General features: G+C 43.3%; 1 protein-coding gene across 1 annotated transcript in view; it reads right to left on the bottom strand.

Annotated features, from left to right (window-relative positions):
• Window positions 1–417: 417 nt before the first annotated feature.
• CES5A (carboxylesterase 5A) overlaps window positions 418–20,514 on the bottom strand; it is a 111,985-nt gene continuing 91,888 nt past the window's right edge. Inside the window, 8 exon segments of the mRNA XM_064383084.1 lie at window positions 418–649; window positions 735–807; window positions 3,720–3,869; window positions 8,439–8,586; window positions 11,936–12,004; window positions 15,095–15,235; window positions 16,930–17,034; window positions 18,842–18,946. Coding sequence (XP_064239154.1) covers window positions 418–649; window positions 735–807; window positions 3,720–3,869; window positions 8,439–8,586; window positions 11,936–12,004; window positions 15,095–15,235; window positions 16,930–17,034; window positions 18,842–18,946 — 1,023 coding nt within the window.

The raw sequence follows: 20,514 nt of genomic DNA on the forward strand, positions 1-20,514 counted from the left end.
TGGGTGGGGTTGGAGGACTCACATTTCGGGTGAAATACACAGACACCTTCTCCGATAGAAAATGGGTTCTGGAGGTTGGGGAAGAGTTATCGGCACAGAATTTAATTCTGCCCCCTTATACATATTTGACATTCTGATTTTATTTCATATGAGTTACAAGACCATTATTATGACAACTAATAGGCCAGCCCTCCTCCAAATTTACTGAAGAAATCTTGTTGCCTTCCAAGACAAATGGCATTTTTTGATGTTGAAAAGAATTCCATAAAGATCATTCCTAAGTCCATAAAATATCAGCGAAAGCGGCTTGTTCTGCAAAGATCCCCATAGAAAGCAGCTGAACTCGGAAAGAAGCTAATGATCACGGGAAAAACTGCAGGAGGAGGAGGAAAACCAAAATCACAGAGAGATAACTTCTCAAGGAGCACAAGAGAAAAAGAAAGGCTGGAGGAGAGAGAGGAAGGTTACTGAGGAAAGAGGACTGTGAAGCGTGTCGGAGGCGGACAGGATCAGGGGGATGGTGCTGGTCCAAACCTGCACCCGCTGCTCTTTGAGTTTCTGTCCGAGGCTCATGTTTGAGTCCAGCTGCAGGTACTGCTCTGTCAGATTATAGGCCGGCCACAGGGGCAGGTCGTCCCCATTAGGATTCCTGGAAGGGAGAGCAGAAACAGGGGTGAGATTTTCCTCCTCACACCGCAGGCCCTGGCATGGGGGAGACTGGGAGGTTTACTTACCCGGTTCGAGCGAAGTTAGCCCAGTATTTCATCATCTTCTGGCTCAGCAACTTCTCCTCCTCTGTGGCTCCTTCTGAAGAAGATAATCACAAAACGCTGAGGTTCTCAGCGAGGCTGGGGAAGCCCTGAGTGCCTTATATTTGATGAATCCCTTTCACACCCCTTCTCCCATTGGATCCTTACAAACCTACCAAGTCGCTGTACCCATTTTATACATGCAGATACCGAGGCTCAGAGCAACTGGGACCTTCCCAAGGAACCGTGGCTTCCAAATGGTGGAAGCTGAACACACATCTTCCCTGTCCACCCCATGCTCCTGCAGACAGTCCCATGAGGCCGCAGGTTCCCTGGGGACACAGACCAACTTGCTCCCTCTCTCTGTCTCTTTCTGTTTTCCCCCACCCTCTTCTTTCTCTACTTCTATCTCTATTCTTTCTCTCTCTCCCTCTCTCTGTCTTCGCTCTCATTTCCTTCTCTCTTCCTCTCCCTCTCTCTCCCTCCTCTCTTCCTTCTCTCCCCCCATCTTTCTCTTCTCTCTCTTCCTTTTCTCTTTCTCTTCTCTCTCTCCCTCTCTCTCCTCCTTTCTTCCTTCCCTCTTTCTCTTCCTTCCCTCTCTTCCTTCTCTTTTGCTCTCCCTCCTTCTCTCTTTTCTCTCACCCCATCTCTCTCTTCCATCTCTCCTCCCTCTCTCCCTCTCTCTTTTTCCCCTCTCCCTCTCTCTCCCTTCTCTTTCTTTTCTCTCTCTCATCCTTCTCTCTCTCTTTCCTCTCTTTTCCTTTTCTCTCTCCCTCTACCTCCCTCCTCCCACACACATTTTTACAATTACTTTCTGTATTTCTTTATTTAAAAAGTGCAAAGTCCAAAATGCAGAAAAAGCATCTAATACACAATGAAAACGTTTCCCTTTCATCTCTTCCCTCCAGACACCCAGTGATGAGCCTCAGAGGCACCTTCCCAAAGACAGGCTCTGCGGGTACCAAGGCGTAAGCAGATGCCTTTCTACACATCTGGCAGTAGACTGGATACATATTCTACATATTGCTCTTTCTATTAAAATTATCTCATGTATAGGACTTGTCACCTATTAAACTGCCATTTGTTGTTTTATGAACATGTACTATATAAATATATATTTATATGCAATTCTATATAATTATAATTTATGTGTCATGTTTCCAATCTTTTGCTAGTAAAAGCAATATTTTAGTGTGCACATATACTTTTGCACATGTGGAAGTATTATTACACAAAAACTCTAGAAGTAGAATTCCCAGGCTAAAAACTACATGCATTTTATTCTAGGTTATTTATTTCTATAAAGATGGAGTCTCACTCTTTCACCCAAGCTGAAGTGCAGTGTCATGATCATAGCTCACAGCAACCTCCAAATCCTGGACTCAAGCAATTCTTCCTGCCTCAGCCTCCCAAAGTGCTGACATCATGGGCGTGAGCCGCCACACCTGGCAAAGACTACATGCATTTTTTTATTTTATGAAAATAAAAACAATTTTTGAGAAAGAGTCTCACTCTGTTGCCCAGACTGGAGTGCAGGGGCATGATCACAGCTCACTGCAGCCTCGAACTCTTGGGCTGAGGTGATTCTCCCACCTCGGCCCCCTGAATAGCTGGGACTACAGGTATGTTCCACCATGCCTGGCTCATTTTGTTTATTTATTAATTTTTTTGTAGAGAGGGGGCCTTACTATGTTGCCCAACCTGGTCTGGAACTCCTGGACTCAAGCAATCCTCCCACCTCGGACTCCCAAAGTGCTGGGATTACAGGTGTGAGCCACCATGCCCAGCCTTACATGCATTTTAAATGTCAACAGACTTCTCTATTAATGTATAAAATTGTTTCTCACACCTGCTTGAATACATTATTTTAAGTGCTTTGTTTTTTCCAACCTTGATTCATGAAAAATAATTCCTCAGCTAAGGTTGGTCTGCAGTTCTCTTGTTATGAGGGAGGTTGTGTTTCTTTTTCCATAAACTGTTCATATCTGTTACCCAGTTTTCAATTAGGTTGTTGTTTTCTTATTAATTTGAGGAGCTCTTTAGACATCAAGGAATTTAACCCTTTGATACATATGTTGTTCACTTTTTCCAGTTTAGGGAGTCCATGTACCATTACATAGAATGGCCTCGGGAATGGCTGACCAGTAATAACAGTGATGTTTATTAGGTATTCACTCTATACTTTATGGGGCTTATTTCATTTAATCCTTATGACAACCTAGGAGGAAATTCTATTATTGTCTGTGTTGTAAGATGAGAATGAAAAACTGAAGTAATGAATAAACCACAGTGCACAAACACACTCTATATAGGACATTCTGTCCTTGTGGTCAAGAGGCCAGTGTGAATAAGTTAAGAGCCTGTATTTGTAATGTTTTAAACTAAATATTTTAGTGATTACTCCTGTGTGTAATTTTCCCTGTAATTTTTTTTTCTACTGATAACCTCATCTGGTTGGTTTATTTTAGGCACAAAATATGTCATAAATTTAAGAATAAGTGAGCTAACATCACAAGTAACAGTTCACAAGCATTTACACAAACTCATCTGGGTGCAGACCACTTTGAGCTGGAATTATGAAAAACATGGTCCTTGCCTCCTAAAGCCCCAGGTTATGGCCTCATGGGATTTCTGGGAAGGGGAGTGAGGGTAAGACCAGTGGTCAAAGAAAAGGAAGAAAATGGTTCTAATATATTTTTTTAAAAAATTATTTAGATTGCTCGAGTGCCCTGAAGTGGCCACACCTTCAGGTTTCAGTACAAAGAGAAGCCCTCATCAAGCAACTGTCACAGCACTTTTTCATCTTGGCTTCTAAAAATAGAAGTAAGGGCATTTTCCAGAGAAAGGTTATGTCTGCCTGTAAACCAGAGAGGTGATTAAATGCCAACCCTGAAGTCCTCCGGGCTCTTGCACAGAGGTGGGGTAAGCAGAGGGCTTCATGTGAACTGTGGGGAGTGGCCAGTCCCTTACCGAACATAACAATGTCACCCTTCAGGAAGGCACCACCGAACACAAAGCAGACTTCATCAGCGTGATCGGCTTTGACAAAAGCTGGCTTCATGTCTTCAAAGCACTGGGGCCGGTGCCAAAACTCGTAGAAGTAGACAGGTGCTCCAGCATCTGACAAAGGGTCAGGGAGGGTCAGGCATGCATGCAGCGTGGAGCAGGGGGCTGCCTCTGCATCCCCACCTATCAAGTCTTGGATGTATAGATCCAGGGGTGGGACAGCTCAGAGACAAGAGGCTACCTAAGCCAGCCTCACTTCCCCCTTCCTCACTTGAGGCTGGAATTTTCTGCTACAGCAGTGCTCACATCCCTAGTGATGAATCGCTCACGTCTGAGAAGGCAATAGTTCTACTTCTCAAAAAGAGTCCTCTCTATTCAACCAAGATCTACCTTGTTGGGACTTTCTCTCATTGACCCTGATTCAATCATCTGGAGACCAGCAAAAAAAGGCTAATTTCTGGCTTTCAAGACAATCCATGCATATTCATCTTACATTCCTTCACTTGTCTTCTACTGAAGGTCTTTGCTCTGTAATTTCCAACGCACATGGGCCTGTACACATGCAGACATGGGAACACATGCATGAGCACACACAGGTGCACACACATGGGTGTGCACACACACACACACACACACACACACAGTTTCCATTTTGCCTCCAATTACTTGGCCCATTTCTCTGCATTCCTCCCAGGAAGACCTCAGAATACAGTTGCCCTATACTCACTGTCTCCGCTTCCTCTCCCCTTATTCTCTCTCCTTTAATTGAAGTACCACTTAGGGACAGCACAAAGCACAGATCTTAGGTGTAGAGTTTGAGGAGCTTTTACAAATGTGTTTATGTAATCATCAACCCAGTCGGTCAGGATACAGAGAATTTCCTTCACCCAGAAAGGTCCCTTTCTAATCACTCTCCCAAGAAAAAGCCATACTCATTCCTATCACCAATTCATTTCACCTATTCTTGAACTCCACACAAATGGAATAATACAGTATGTACTCTGTTGTGTACTCTATAGCTTCTGCTCAACCTAATGTTTTTGAGATTCATCCATGTTATCAGGTGTACCAACAGTTTATGTCTTTTTATCACTGCGTAGTATGCTAGTGCATGATTTTACCACAGTTTATTTCTCCGTTATCTATGATAGACATTTGGGTTGTTTCCAATATATGATTAAAGCTGCTGTGAATGTGCACGTACAAGTCTTTTTTCTTTTTTTCTTTTTTCTTTTTTTTTTTTTTATTGAGACAGGGTCTCACTCTGTCACCCAGGCTGGAGTGCAGTGGTGCAATCACAGCTCACTGCAGTCTCAACCTCCCAGGCTCAAGCAATTCTCCCACCTCAGTCCTCACCCTCGAGTGGCTGGGACTACAGATGCCCATCATCACACCTGGATAATTTTTGTATTTTTTTTTTTTGTAGAGATGGTGTTTCACCATGTTACCCAGGCTGGTGTCAAACTCCTGGCCCCAACTGATCCACCCACCTTGACCTCTCAAAGTGCTGAGATTACAGGCATGAGCCACCATGCCCAGTCTATAGAAGTCTTTTGTAAGGACATACACCTTAACCTGTCTTCAGTGAATGCCTAGGAGCAAAATGATCGAGTAACAGCATAGGTGTATGTTTGGCTTTCAATAAGCTACCAGTTTTCTAGAGTTGCACCATTTTACTTTTCCACCAGAAGTACATGAGAATGTTCAGTATTCTGAACATTCCACATTCTTGGCAATTCATCTTGGTATGGTTTGTATTTTTATTTTAGCCATTTCACTAGATAGAAATGGTTCCCTCATTTTAGTTTATTTTCCATTTCTTTGATGACTATTTTGGGTACCTTTTCATGGACTTTGGAACTTTTTTGTGAGGTGTCTTTTCAAGTTCAAGTCTTCTACCCATTATTGTAAAATACTTTCTTTTCTTTACTGAATTGTAAGAGTTCTTCTATTCTGGATATGATTATTTTGCCAAATACTTGTATTATGAATATTTTCTTCCAGTCTGTGGTTTGCCTTCTCATTTTCTTAGCCATATTTTTAAGGCAAAATGTACATAAGTGAAATCTGCCACTGTATTTTAAAGTATGTAATTCAGTGATTTTTAGTACATTTAGGATGTTGTGCAGCCATCACCGCTATTTAAGTCCAGAACGTTTTCATAACCCCAAACAGAAACCCCAGACCCATTAAACAGTCACTCCCCATCAACCCCTCTTCTCTGCCTCTGGAAAACACAATTCTACTTTCTGTCTCTATGGATTTGCCTAATCTGAACATTTCATATAAATGGGATCATACAACATGTGGCCCTTTGTGCCTGACTTCTTTCACTTAGCACAATGTTTATAGAGCTCATCTGTGTTGTAGCATGCATCCGCATTTCATTTCTTTTTATGGCAAAATGGTAATCCATTGTAAGTATATATAGAATTTTGTTTATCGATTCATCAGTGGATGAACACTTAGGTTGCTACCATTTTGACCTATTATGAACAAGGGTGCTATGAACATTCACATATAATTTTTGTTTGAACATCTGTTTTCAATTATCTTGAGTACACCCCTAGGACTGGATTTGCTAGGTTATATGGAAACTCTATGTTTAACTTTTTGAGGAACAGCCACAACGGTTTTCCACAGTGGCTGCACTGTTTCATGTTCCCAACAGCAGTGTATGAGGGTTTTGGTTTCTCTACACCCTTCACACTTGTTCTTTTAAAAAAAATTATAACCACCTAGTATATAGCACAGGAAAAATAATAAAGATAGATTCTTCCCTCATACTATATAGAAAAATCAACTCAAAATGGATCAAAGACCTAAATGTAAGACTAAAACTGTAAACCTCTTATAAGAAAATACGCTGGTAAATTTCCATAGCCTTGAATTTGGCAATAGATTCTTAGCTATGACGCCAAAAGCACAATCAACAAAAAGGTGGATAAATTATATTTCATCAAAATTTAAGACTATTGCGCAATTTTTGTACATTATCAACAGAGCAAGAAGGCCACCCACAGATGGGAGGAAATACTTGCAAGTCCTATATCTCATAAGGGATTAATATTCTACAATATATAAGGAACTCTTAAAACTCAACAACAAAAAACAACTCAACTGAAAAATGGGCAAGGGTCTTGAATACACATTTCTCCAAAAGCATATATACAGATGTCCAATAAGCACATGAAAAGATGCTCAACATCTCTAATAATTAGGAAAATGCAAATCAAAACCATAATGAGATACTACTTCAAACCCATTAGAATAGTTGTTATTTAAAAACAACAAAAACAGGAAATAACAAATGTTGGTGAAGATGTCAAAAAATTACAATCCTTGTGCATTTCTGGTAGAAATGTGAAATGGTGCAGAACAATGGAGAACAACATGACAGTTTTTCCAAAAATTAAACATAGAGTTACATATGATCCAGCAATTCTACCTCTGGTGTATACCCCAAATAACTGAAAACAGGGACTTGAACAGATATTTCTACAACTGTGTTCATTGCAGCATTATAGTCAATAGCCAACCTTAGCCAATAGCCAATTGTTCATTGCACAATAGCTGAAAGGTAGAAACAACCTGAATGTACGTTAATGAATAAATGGATAAACAAAATGTGATATAGACATACAAAGGAACATTATTCAGGCTTGAAAAAGGAGGAAATTCTGATGTATAGAACAACACATAGAAACCCTGAGATCTTATGCTAAGTGAAATGAGCCAGACAAAATGACAGATATTGTGTGATTCCATTTACATTGAGTAACTAAAATCACTATGTAACTAAAAAGTCGGTCATAGAGACAGCAAGCAGAATGGTGGTTATTGGAGTCTGGGGGAAGGAGAGGTGGGGAGTTATTTTTAATAGGTTCTGAGTTTCAGTTTGGGATGATAAAAAAGTTCTGAAGTTGTATAGTGGTGATGGTTGTACAACAATATGAATGTACTTAATGCCATTGAACTGTACACTTCAAAATGGTTAAAATGGTAATTTTTTATTAAGCATATTTAACCATAACTTTTAAATTTTAATATAGAGTATGCCATTTTATTTATAAATATTTATGAATTTTCCAGATTTCCTTTTGTTATTTCTAATTTCATTCCCTTGTAGTTGAGGAAGATACTCTGCGTGATTTCCATCCTTTTACATTTATTGGGATTTGTTTGGTGACCTAACATATGATTTATTCTGAAAGACGTTGCACGTGCACTTGAGAAGAATGTGGAATCTAATGTTATGGGTGGAGTATTTGGCTGCCTTTAAAATTGTTGATTTAAAGTATATTACTTTAAGAGTTCCATTACTCCTTATAGCTAAGATGTTTGTTCCATTACTATGTATGGCTAAGATGTTGGAGAAGTCATTTCTAGAAAGAAAAAATTGGGGGGGATGCCCCCAGAAAATTATAGGGAGATGGGAATTTTCTACATGGTCCTGAGGAAGGGGAAGGAACAGAAACAACAACTGATCAACATTCGCAAACTCTGAAAGGCAGGTGAATGGTGCAGGTCACCATGGCATGGGTCCATCCAGACACACCTGGGAACGCCCTCTCCATGAGGGAACAGAGGCAGAGGAGGTAGCCAGTCAGTAGACAACAAGGATCTCTGTGTCCACCAGCCTCGCTGGGCTGTGGCCCTGGAGCGGGGTGCTCAGAGACTCACCTCGGTGATACTGAGCTGTGATCAGCCCAGGGACCACAAAGAACACATCTCCAAGCAAGTCCAGAAGACTATCTCGGATTTCAGTCAGGGAGTGCTTGTCATGGAAGTATTCATTAGCCACAAGGTGCAAATACTGAGGCGGGACGTGCTATAAAAAAATCATAGTCATAGGAGATCCAGATCAACTGCAACGGCCAACACGTTGAACACTCACCTGTACAGGTATGATTCTGAATGTTTACCCACATTGCTTCATTTAACCCACACAGCAACCCTATGATACAAGTATCAAAACTAGCCCCATTTCCCAGATTAAGAAACTGAGGCTTAGAGAGGTGAAGTGGTCGGGCCCAACTGGAAGAACCATGATTCTTTCGCAAGTGTATTTGTATCCAAATCCCATGCTCCTGACCACAGGCCTGTCTTTCATGTCTCAGAATGAGTCACTCCTGGGCAGAACTGGCTGCATCATCTGTGGAGCTCAGCACAAAGTAAAAACATAGGCTCCTTGCTCAAAAATCATTAAGAATTTCAAAATGGTGGCAGCAGAGCATTATACCAAATGTAGGACCCTTCTGATCAACAAGGTCCTCTGTGACTACACAGGTGGCATATCCATGAAACCAGCCCTGCTCCTAGTACCAGCGCTGCCTCCAGCCCTTAGCTATTCTCTTACCTAGCTATTGGTTTCTTGCAGCCTCAGTTTCTTCATCTGTAGGGATGTAGAGGATTATATAAGATGTGAAGAGAAAAGCAAGCTGCTTGGCCCAGAGCAGGTCTTCAGTCCTGTTGGTTCCCCCAAGCCCCATTGCTAAGTGCCTTAATAGGACATTCAATGCTTCTCTGATCCAGCATTAGTCTGCCTCCTAGACTTCTCCCTCTCAACTTTCCCCAAGCACAAATGGCAGAGAATGCACGGTAAATTTCATGAAGATTTAGGGATCTGGTGTTCTGGGAAATGCTGGAAAAGTATTGCAGCTCAAACCCCTACCACTAAGACAGCAGCACAACCCTTGATAAGTTTCTTTGGCATTTGGAGGTGAGGCAGTGTACACCACATTGGGGAGTGCTGCTCGGACTAGTTTATCGGGTGCTCAGGAGGCTGGTGGTTTTTAATCAGGCCAGAGCAAGGGAGGCCTCTACAGCAGGTCCAGTCTATGGTGTAAGTGCCCGGTCTCTTTGATCATATGACCAGCAGACCCCATGGTGCTGGAGGTGTCCAAGGTGGGTATAGATTCTCAGGTGAGCCCCCATAGGACAGTCAGAGTAAAAAGTCCTAGGGTTCTGGAGCAAGGCTATGCCTTCTGTGTCAGAGAACTACTTACTGTTTGAAAAGCAGCCCCTAGCATGCTACCGTGCCTAGGAGAGACACATGCCCTTCCATTCCTCTTGCATCTTCCTGCACAACCTACTTCCACTCTACTTGAGATGTCCTCCTGCTCAGTTGTTCCCCACTCCCCTAAGGCTCAGATCAATGATCATGTTCTCCATGAGGCCATCTCCAATCCACCTGAGAATTCCACTGTGTGACTTATATCAAAACCTTAGTCCCAATTCATCATCAGACAGCTGCAACTCATCAAACATCCCTCCAAGGGGGCGTGAGGGATCCCTGCCTGTAGTGTTTCTTTCTGTTTTCCTTCTTTCTTTCTTTTTTTTTTCTTGTTTTTGAGACAGAGTCTCTTGCTCTATTGCCCAGGCTGGAATACAGTGGCAAGATCATGACTCACTGCAGCCTCAAACTCCCAGGCTCAACAACCCTCCGGCCTTGGCCTCCCAAGTAGCTGGCACCACAGATGCACACCACCACGCCTGGCTAATTTTTTATTTTTTGTAGAGACAAGCTCTCCCTATGTTTCCCAGGCTGGTCTCGAACTCCTGGGCTCAAGGAATCCTCCTGCTGTGGCCTCCCAAAGTGTTTGGACTGCAGGTGTGAGCCACCATGCCCAGTTTCAGAGGGCTTTTTCTAAAACAGAAATCAAATAAGGTCCTTCTTCCTTCTGTTTTCAGTCTTTAGAATGAAGCCTATGCTCATCACATAGCTTATAACAGCTGAAAGCATTCTCTCCTGCGGCAGCCAACCCTCAGCTGATCTCTTCACACCCCTCTGCTCCCAGTTGGTCCTCTTGGTTCTTCCCAGTTTCTTCACTCACCCCTTTCATCACCAGACAAGCTCCATCAATCCTTCAAACCCTTCTCCCCAAGGGAGCCTCCTGTCCCCTCCTGTGGGCACCACAGGGCCTTGGTCATTCCTCGGCTTTATGTGTACTGTACTGAAGTGGTCTAATCATCTCCGTCCACCCCACATTGCACCCCAGTGCCCAGGGAAGTGCAGGGGCATGTGGACTCTCACTAAACATATGTTTCATGGACAAGTGAATAGAACATTGGCACTGAGTCCACACTGAATAAACGTTTACGGAAAAGAGGAAGATGTCGAAAGGAGAAAAGAAAGGAAGCAAAGCAATCCATCTCCATATCCTAGTGTCTAGAGTAAGACCAGATACTGATAGGTTTGTGCAGTGAATGAATCAATTAGTGATGAAACAATAACTGAGTGAGTGAATGATAAATGACTGGTCTTGCCAGAACTTGGGCCAATGCCTGGCTGGTGTGTAGTGAATACAGGTCCCCAGTCCGTGTGTGTTTCAGCATTCAGAGCTCTTCAAACTGTAGGTAGGTAATATAGCACCTATGCTGCGTGTTATGACACATTCTCAGGGTGGGGGCAACACCCCAACACCCACATTAATGCATCCACAGAGAAACATCTCAACAGTGGTACAAATGAAATGAATGAATGTGTGGGAACAAAAATGACTGAGAGCCACAAATCAGTCAAGGTCCAGTTTGGCTGCTGGGTGGGTTACAAAAAGCCTCTGGGTTTTTGGAGCTCTTCCAGATTGGGGGTTGTGGATTAGGGATTGTGGGCCTAGTGATACAGTTTGAATCCCTGTCTCTCACCAAATCTCATGTTGGATTGTAATCCCTAATGGTGGAGGTGGGGCCTGGTAGGAGGTGATTGGATCATAGGGGTGGTTTCTCATGAATAGTTAGCACCATCCCTTTTGTGCTGTTCTCATAATAGAGTTCTCATGAGATTTGGTTGTTTAAAAGTGTGTGGCACTTCCTCCGTTTCTCTCTTCTTCCTGCTCTGGCCATGTAAGATGTGCCTTCTTCTTCTTTGCTTTCTATCATATTTGTAAGTTTCCTGAGGCCTCCCCAGAAACTGAGCAGATGCCAGTGTCATGCTTCCTGTACAGTCTGCAGAACCATGTGCCATTTAAGTCTCTTTTCTTTATAAATTACCCAGTCTCAGGTATTTCCCAATAGCTGTTGCAAGAGTGGACTAATACACCTGTACTTAGTAAAGGTCTGTTGAGTGACTGAGTGAGTGAGGAGTGTCTGTGCCCCCAGCTCCTCCCACTGAATGTGACCCAGGGCTACTTGTTAAGTGCATGTGTCTCTGGAGTACTGCAGCCTCCCAAGCTACTCACAAGGATGTTGTATATCATACGGAGGGCAAGGGACTTGTTGGAGCCACTGAGGATCTCAGGAGCCTCCCTCTGTGGAGAGAAGCAGTGCCCTCCATGAGCTATCTGGTCATCAGAAGGTTAAACCCATCTCCCCAAGGGCCTGGGCACCCGACTTTCACAGCGGAAGCTGGGAAGGGCAGGAGCCCTCAAGCCCAGGCAGCCACGTGTGGAAGTGGCTTCTGTGTGCCGGTCAGGCAGTTAATTTCTTCTTCTCACTTTTGATAAAAGGCAGCTTTTCCCTGTCATTCCACCTGCAGCCTTGTGGGGCCCAAGTGGCCACCTTGTTGAAAGGCTCCCATTACAGGCTAAATTGTGGTCCCCTCAAAATTCACACATGGAAGCCTTAACCCCTGTACTTCAGAATGCAACCATTTGTAAATAGTACTTTTAAAGGGGTGGTTATGTTAAAATGAGGCTGTTAGAGTGGGCCCTAATCCAATCTGGCTGATGTCCTTATGAGAAAGGACAGTTGAGACACACAAAGTGATACCAACACCTTGGTCTTGGACTTCCAGCCCCCAGAACTGTGAGAACAAGAATGTCTGTCTTTTAAGCCTCCCAGTCTATGCTATTTTATTATGGCAGCCCTAACTGCTTAAGAGGCTCCAACTTGGCTTTGATACCAAGTTCAAACAGAAGCCAGAAAAATCTCAAAACTGGTGTTTGTTGTTCTCTTTCTAGAGACCTTTGCAGGTGAGGCCTCTGAGAAGCCACAGTGGGAGGTGGGGCAGTGGCAGTGGGGCTAGTGGCTGAGAACACAGGCTCCCTGTGCTGCCCTTGCCAGCTGTGAACTTGGCAAGGGACTCAACTCTTCCTGCCTCAGGCTCCTCATCTGTAAGATGGAGTTTGCAACAAGTACCCCCTGCCAGGGCAGTGATGAGAACTGAGTGAGTTGATGTTTGTAAAGCTCTTACAATGGTTCTTGGTACATAGTAATCAATTCACATGATTATTTGTTAAATTACCATTTTTTGGCAAAATTACAGCTTTAAAACATGAGGCGCCAGAAATACTATCCACCTGACAAATGAATTTTCTTGGTACGTTTTCTGCTGAAAATCTTGGGATAATGAATCGCTGGGGCCAATACTTAAACATACCTGTCTCCTGGAATCACAGGGAACCCTCAGAGTCATTCAAGTTACCCGTAAGCATATTTTAACTACTAAAAACCTTCTCTGTACGTTAAGGAGCTGGGATTTGTTTCTGGGGGATTTCTTGTGGTTCCTAACAGCTAGCAATAGGTTTAACTGCAAATTCACATGGAATTTCAGCACCCACACAGGCTTTTGAGCTCTGCAGATTCTGTCACTTGAATAATTCCAATATAATAGCGTTTACCGAGCACTGACTCTATGCCAGACTGTTTGATATATACCTGCGAGGCAGGTGCTAAGATTAGCCCTATTTCACCGTTGAAAAAATGGAGGGTCAAAGAGGGTAGGCAACTCACCTAATGTCACACAGCAGGCAAGCAGAGAACTCGGCATTTAAAGACAGAGCCTAGGCTGAGCACAGGCTCACATCTGTAATCCCAGCACTTTGGGAGGCTGAGGTGGGTGGGTCATTTGAGGTCAGGAGTTCGAAACCAGCCCGACCAACATGGTGAAACCCTGTCTCTACTAAAAGTACAAAAAAGGATTAGCTGGGTGTGGTGACAGGTGCCTGTAATCCCAGTTACTCCTGAGGCTGAGGCAGAAGAAACACTTGAACCCAGGAGACAGAGGTTGCAGTGAGCCCAGATCGTGCCACTGCACTCCAGCCTGAGCAACAGAGCAAGACGTCCACTCAAAAACAAAATAAAATAAAAGGCAGAGCCTAAATGGACAAAAATTATACACCACTGTCTCCTTACGAGCTGGGAGATGTTGGCAAGCCACTTTAGCTGCTCTGAGCCTCGGTTTCTTTAAAATAGGGATAATCATGCCTGTTTTCAAGTTGTTGCTTGGATCACCTGTGGTTGGCCCTGGAAGGCACCGGGGAACTGGTTACAGTAGTTACAGTGGTGGTTGTCATCACTAGCACCTGCCTTCTTCTTTCTAACACACACCCAGAAATCACTGAAAGGCCTTACTTAAGGCATGAACTGTGATTCAGTGGCCTCATCTGCAACCTGAGGAAAAAAGTCCCTAATCCCACCTCAAAACATTGCCCTGGAGGTCAAATTAACAACGGCAGAACATGCTTTCACAACTCAGTGAACTCAGGATTCTGGTTCTAGACAGCCATCAACTAGCTTTATAATTTGACAAACCTCTTTATTTCTTAACCCCATTTCCTCCAGCTTAAAATGAGGAGGTCAGTCTAAATAAATGAGCTTCAACAGCTTTAGGAATTTGAAGCCTCTACTCTTCTGAGGACAAATGACAAGTTTATTTCCAATGAAGAGAGTCTTTCTAAACCACAGAATCAAAAAATCGTGAGTCTTTCCCAGCACCCGGGCCTCAGCTCAACAATCTCTCCCCAAAGGAGGCTTTCTGCATGACCTGTTATCCTGCCTAAAGATACCTTCTCTCCCCAATTGTGTCCTTCATATCGTCTATCACTCTCCAAAATCATCTTTTCAACTTCATGTGTCGTCTCTCTCTCTCTCTCCACCAAAGTGTAAGCTGGCACCATGCTCACTGCCGACTGGTCTGTTTTTATAAGCCTGTAATACATGCTCAGTACATACTTGTTGAATAAATAAAATGATTTAACAATTTTGCAACTTATACAACCTTAGCATTCTTGGCTGTCAAAATGCCAGAACCAAGGCTAGACATGAAAAGTTTAAAGGACTGAAGTTTTTCAAACCTATTTGAATGTCACCTCTGAAATAGTAACTGCATTTTTTGGAAACAATCATTCATGATATTTTTTGAACAAAGACCAAATGGACCCATCTCCTCTTTCCTTTTTATATAGTTGTCTCTTCCACCCTAAACCTCATCACATGAGGAGCAAGGCAGACACTTGCTGTGACTGGCCCGGTCCTCACTTCCTCTCTTTCAGAGAGAGGGAAGCACTGGTGGGCTCCAGCGCTTACACCTGGTGTCATCTTTGGAAATGCCCAGCTGTTGAAACCAAGAGCTGTATCATGGTTGAGGGAGGGGCAGTATGGCCAGCCGGGATTCTTACCAGAGACAGCAGAAAGCCACACTCGTGGTTATTGACTCCGATGATGGAAGGAATTGCTTTAAATGCTTTCTGAGACAATAGAACTAGAGGCTCATTAGGAAAGAAAGCACCATCAACCACTAGAGTGAAAGACTTTGTTTTCTGTAGTAAGGAAGAAAGAAAAATCAGCAGCTATTTCTGTTCACAAAATCTGCTGTCCCAAATCCTGGCCAAGCAAAGCCAACTCAGTCTAACACTGGCTTAAATGCCCTTAAAAAGTAAAAAGAAACACCATGGGCCCAGCTCAATATATCAGTCCCTGGCAGCTCTGCCACCTACTTAGGCAAGGGGGCTAAATTTGTCTGTGCCTTATTTTCTCATCTGCTAAATGGGAATAATATCTACCTAAGAAAAACAATGGCTTGTGATATGGTTTGCCTGTGTCCCCACCCAAATCTTAAATTGTAGCTCTCATAATTTCCACATGTTGTGGAGGGACCCGGTGGGAGGTAATTGAATCATGGGGGCAGGTCTTTCCTGTGCTATTTGCATGATAGTGAATAAATAAATCTGACAAGGTGTGATGGTTTTATAAAGAGACGCTCCCTGAGCTTTTTTTTTTTTTTTTGGCCGCCACCATGTAAGATGTGCTTTGCTCTTCCTTTGCCTTCCACCATGATTGTGAGACCTCCCCAGCCATGTGGAACTGTGAGTTTATCAAACCTCTTTCCTTTATAAATTACACAGTCTCATGTATGTCTTTATTAGCAGCATGAGAAGAAGCTAATACAACCTAGCTCAGAGATTCTCAAAGTGTGGTTCCTAGACCAGCAGCATCAGCATCATCTGGGAATTTGTTAGAAATGCACACTCTCAGGCCCATTCAGTCTCCTATTTAAGAAACTCTGGGATGGGGGTGTAGCCCATGAACTTTCTTTTGGCCAGTCCTCCAGATCCTGATGCATGTTCAAGTTTGAGAACCACTGGCCAAATGCAAAGGGAAAAATGGGGGTAGGCGGAGTGGCCAGGACTGTAAGGGTTGGTGTGAACACCTTCCTCTGATGTCTCCCTGAGACACAATGCCTTGAACATGGCTGGATATTTTTTGGGTCTCAGAAAGCAAAACTCATCTCTAATCATGGTTTCTTTAGGATTCTGTTTTGGGATTTGGGTAGAAAGGAGCACATGAAAGAGTTCCACAGAACATCAGGTCCAGGACTTATCCATTTCACTGAGTCTAGCAGGGCTCACAGTGGACACTCAGTACACACCACATAACTAGCAAATGTTGAAATCTGAAAGATAATGATTTTGTTCATTCAAAGACTGTCATCAAAGGCTCTCAAGATTGGAAGGGGCATAACAGATCATCCAGTCCAATTAACTGTCAGTGATTGAAAGTTTGTCAGTAGTCAGCTAGATTTTGCTTGAATACCCAGAGAGATGAGCATCTCACCATCTTCTGAAGGAAGTCTTGAAAAGTTTTCAGTTACACAAATTAAAATGACTTCTTAATAGAACTTCCAACTCCTGATCTTGACTTCAGCTTCTGGAAGCATATGTAATAAGTGTGGTCCCTCCCTCCAGTGAGATGCCTTCAGGGACTTACAGACAAGCCTTGTACTTTGTTGAAGCTTCTCCAGGCTAAGTTGCACCCCTGCCCCAACAATTTTCTTAAACTATCATCTACAAGGGTTCTCTACCCCCATGTATTTTTTTGTTTACAACTGTTACCAAGTATCCCCAATCCTCCTTTTTTCCATGTTTCAAATCCAAATAAATGACAAAAGGGTAGGATTTGTCCACCTCTCCATTCAAAGGGCAACCCTGCTCCCCAAACTACCCACTCTCCTCACCTGGCTGAGGGTCAGCAGCTCCTTGGAGGATTTTGTCCTCAGGCACCTCAGCAGGGCCTCAGAGTCTGATGCATTGTACCCACAGAAACATGCCACCACCTGCAGCTATTTCCAGTGGAGGACCAGGTTAGAACATGATATTGAAAGCATCTAGAAAAATGAAACCTGGAAAATGTCCTCCAGTCAGCCACAGGCTGGTGCTCCATATATGAGGCCATCCTGCTACCCCTGCCTAGCCCCACGCCCCTATAACAGAAGGTGCACATGACGGACAGGCTGGCACTGCATCACCCTCACTCTCTTGCTTGGCCTCCCTGTCATCTTTAACAAACACCACAGCTGAGATGGGATTTTGTCAGTCTGTGGCCGTGGAATGGAATCAAGATTCCTGGTCACAAAGAGATCAGTCCTGTGAGCTTGGCTGCATTGCCACTTGGCCCTTCCGGAGCCTAGAAGCCCAACCTTGAGGTACTAAATGAAGACAGAAACACCAAGAGCAAGGAGCAGCTTTGCAAGCTCCTCTGCTGTCAGCAGAGGCCGGGCTCCAGATCAGATTCTCAGCTTGTCAGCTCTGCCCAAGCCCCAGGCCCACTCACAGCCTGGAATGTCCTGCCTGTCTTTTTTTCTGTCTCTATACCAATCCTTCTCATTCTTTAAGGCCCAAGTCCTGCCCTCCACAACGTCCTTTCAGGGTATTGCAGCCCCCAGAAATCCCTTCCTCATCTAATTTCCTATCAGCTCGATGTTCTCCACCTTCCAAGCCTAGCCCATTGCTGAACACCTGATTTCCTTGCCACTGAACCATCCATATTTGTAGAACTCATCCCCTGAAAGTGGTGGTCCTTAATCTTCTAGGAGTCATGATTCTTTGAGAATCCAATCAAAGTTACAGACCCTCTCCCTGGGAAAATGCACAAGCATGTAGAGGCTGGTACAATTGTGGGACCACCTCCAAAACCTATCCATGGATTCCAGCATTTAATCTTCTCCATGGACAGGTGATAAAAAGATTACATTGCCCTCAAGTTTAGCATATGCTTTCTCCACTGATAAATCTCAAAGTTCTAACAGAGCAGGGAAAAGAGTGGGCACTCAGTGACATATATCAAATGAATAAATTATGTCCAAACTGAAAGCAGCTTTATGGAGAACGTAACCAAATCAATGTTTCCATGTATTGAAGGTTTTTTTTTTTAATAATTTTATAGCTCTGTTTCTGCTCTTGGTATATACTGTTACTTTCTATAAGATGTTTAAGAAAATTTACCACTAAAATGATTAATACTCAAGAGATGGCTCCACAGCCCTGTGCTTAATTAATATGCATTGCATGAAATAGCTCATTCGTTAACTCATTCATCCAGAACATTTATGGCTGCCTGATATATACCAGGTATTATGCTGGGGGGCCTGAAGGACAGAGAGCTCCTGGTCTCTAGGGCCTCACTATCTAGTAGATAATTAAGACAAGAGACAGATGAGAAATATCGTGGGATAGATGCCCCTTACAGTCCAATGCCAGACAACATTAATCAGTCACAGTATTATTTCCCACTGAGCTGGAAACAGCCTCTGAATCTTTCTTAATGTAGTGCCCTGGGTATCCATTCCCAGTGGAGTAGAGTAGGTACAGAAGAAGAGCTGTATAGAATACAGGGGACTGAGTTATATACCACAAGCAAAGAATAATGGGTAAAACGTAAGAACCAGACACACACTCGTGCACACCAGTGGTGTGGCCTTGTGTAGCTAGACCCATTTCCTGTTGAACCTGGCCTTTCATGGAGGAACAAGGTTCACTTGGGCCAGCACGAGGTTCCTTGGGCATGGTCACTAAGGAAAGCCAAGCACATGGTGAGAAGGTGCCCAACCACATTTTCTCCTAACTGAGAAGAGGAAGCAGTATACGTACGTCCTCACCTTTCTCATAATCTTGGGCATTCAGGTAAAGGATGATGGCCACCTGACTCTCCATGATGGCTTTGTGGAATAAGCCTTCGGCCATGGGAGACAGCATCTGGAGGGAGAACACAGAAGACTCAGGAAAGGTTAGCAGAGGACTCCCCACCGATCACACATACCATTCTTCCCTCTTCAAAGAAACCTTCCCAGGAAGCCTCCTTAAAAGCTCTAAGCTTAGAGGAGAAAAGAGCCCTGGTTTGGGGGTTGAAGGACTAGCTGTGAAGGTTTGGGTAACTTACTTAACCTCTCTGAGCCCCTGGCTCTTCATGAACTTTGATGTCAAATATTCAGGCATATGATTTCTAGCTCCTTCACTTCCCAGCTGGATAACCTCAGACAAGCTGTTTAATATTTCTAAGCATCAGTTCACTCCCCTGTAAAACTGGAGTAAAGATCAGATTTTTTTTTTTCACTTTCAATGAAGGTTTTTCATCTCCAATGGAGGCCTGGTAGGGGTAGTATTTCAGAGGACAAAAGCCCTGACTGTGCAGCTCAAGGAGGGGGAGGTGAGTATCACAGAACTGTTGTGAGGAGCAGGACAAGTAATAAACATAGAAGTCTTCATAGAGGGTCTGGCCAAATTTCGCTCATGAAATAGTGGCTGTTATAATGTATGAAAAGTTAGGTTAATATAATCCACCTTAGAAGGTAATTTTGAAGATGCTAAAAGACCACATATATTGTCAAGTGCTATACAGCAGAAGCTCTCTTAACGCATCACCACGTCACTGATTTCTGCAATTAACCTCCCAACTGATGCCAAGGAAATTCTAACCACTCTGAGCCAGTGGACCATTTTCTAGCCAGTTTCTCACTAGTTTCTTGTCAAGAATCAGGTGTGTTTCCTTCCAAATATGTTTTGTCAGTTGCACTTGTTATTGTAATTACATAATCAATGAAATATCAAGAGAACAAATGTACTATGTGTGTAAAAAGAAAATCAAATTATGTCTGGAAAAAATTTCTTCATAAAGGATGGCTAAAAAATATTGCTGTTTGGCCAGGCATAGTGACTCATGCCTATAATCCCAGCACTTTGGGAAAACAAAGCAAGAGGATCACTTGAGCCCAGAATTTCAAGACCAGCCTGGGCAATATAGCAAGACTCCATTTTTACAAAAAAATAAAAATTAGCTGGGCGTGGTGGCACATGCCTGTAGTTCTAGCTCCTTGGGAGGCTGAGGCAGGATGACTGCTTGTGCCCAGGAGTTTGAGCTGCAGTGAACTATGATCACCCCACTGCATGCCAAGCTGGGCAACAGAATCAGATCTTGTCTCAAAAAAGAATATATTGCTGTCAAATTACGTGTGGACAAGAAAGAAGTAAAAGGAAATGTATAAAATCCAAATGCACTAAAGTCAGACTACTTTGCAGCCATCTTTAAGTTTGTGCCACTGCAAAGAAATTGCAACTGCAATTTGAGGACAGTGAATTTTGCAGGCAGTTTATGCAAGATAACCCGTGTTGGAACTCGAGCCAGCAAACCAACTCTGCAAACATAAGGCCCTGTATCAAACTGTTGGCGAGAGCATGTACATTTTATGGTTTAAATTAAAATAAAATATTTATATGCATCTTGTGGTATTTCATGCTTTAGCTGAGTTTTCTATTAAACAAGTAAT

Source organism: Aotus nancymaae, unplaced genomic scaffold, assembly GCF_030222135.1.
Source record: "Aotus nancymaae isolate 86718 unplaced genomic scaffold, 86718_ANA_hifiasm-v0.15.2.pri h1tg000030l, whole genome shotgun sequence".
Lineage (NCBI taxonomy): Eukaryota > Metazoa > Chordata > Mammalia > Primates > Aotidae > Aotus > Aotus nancymaae.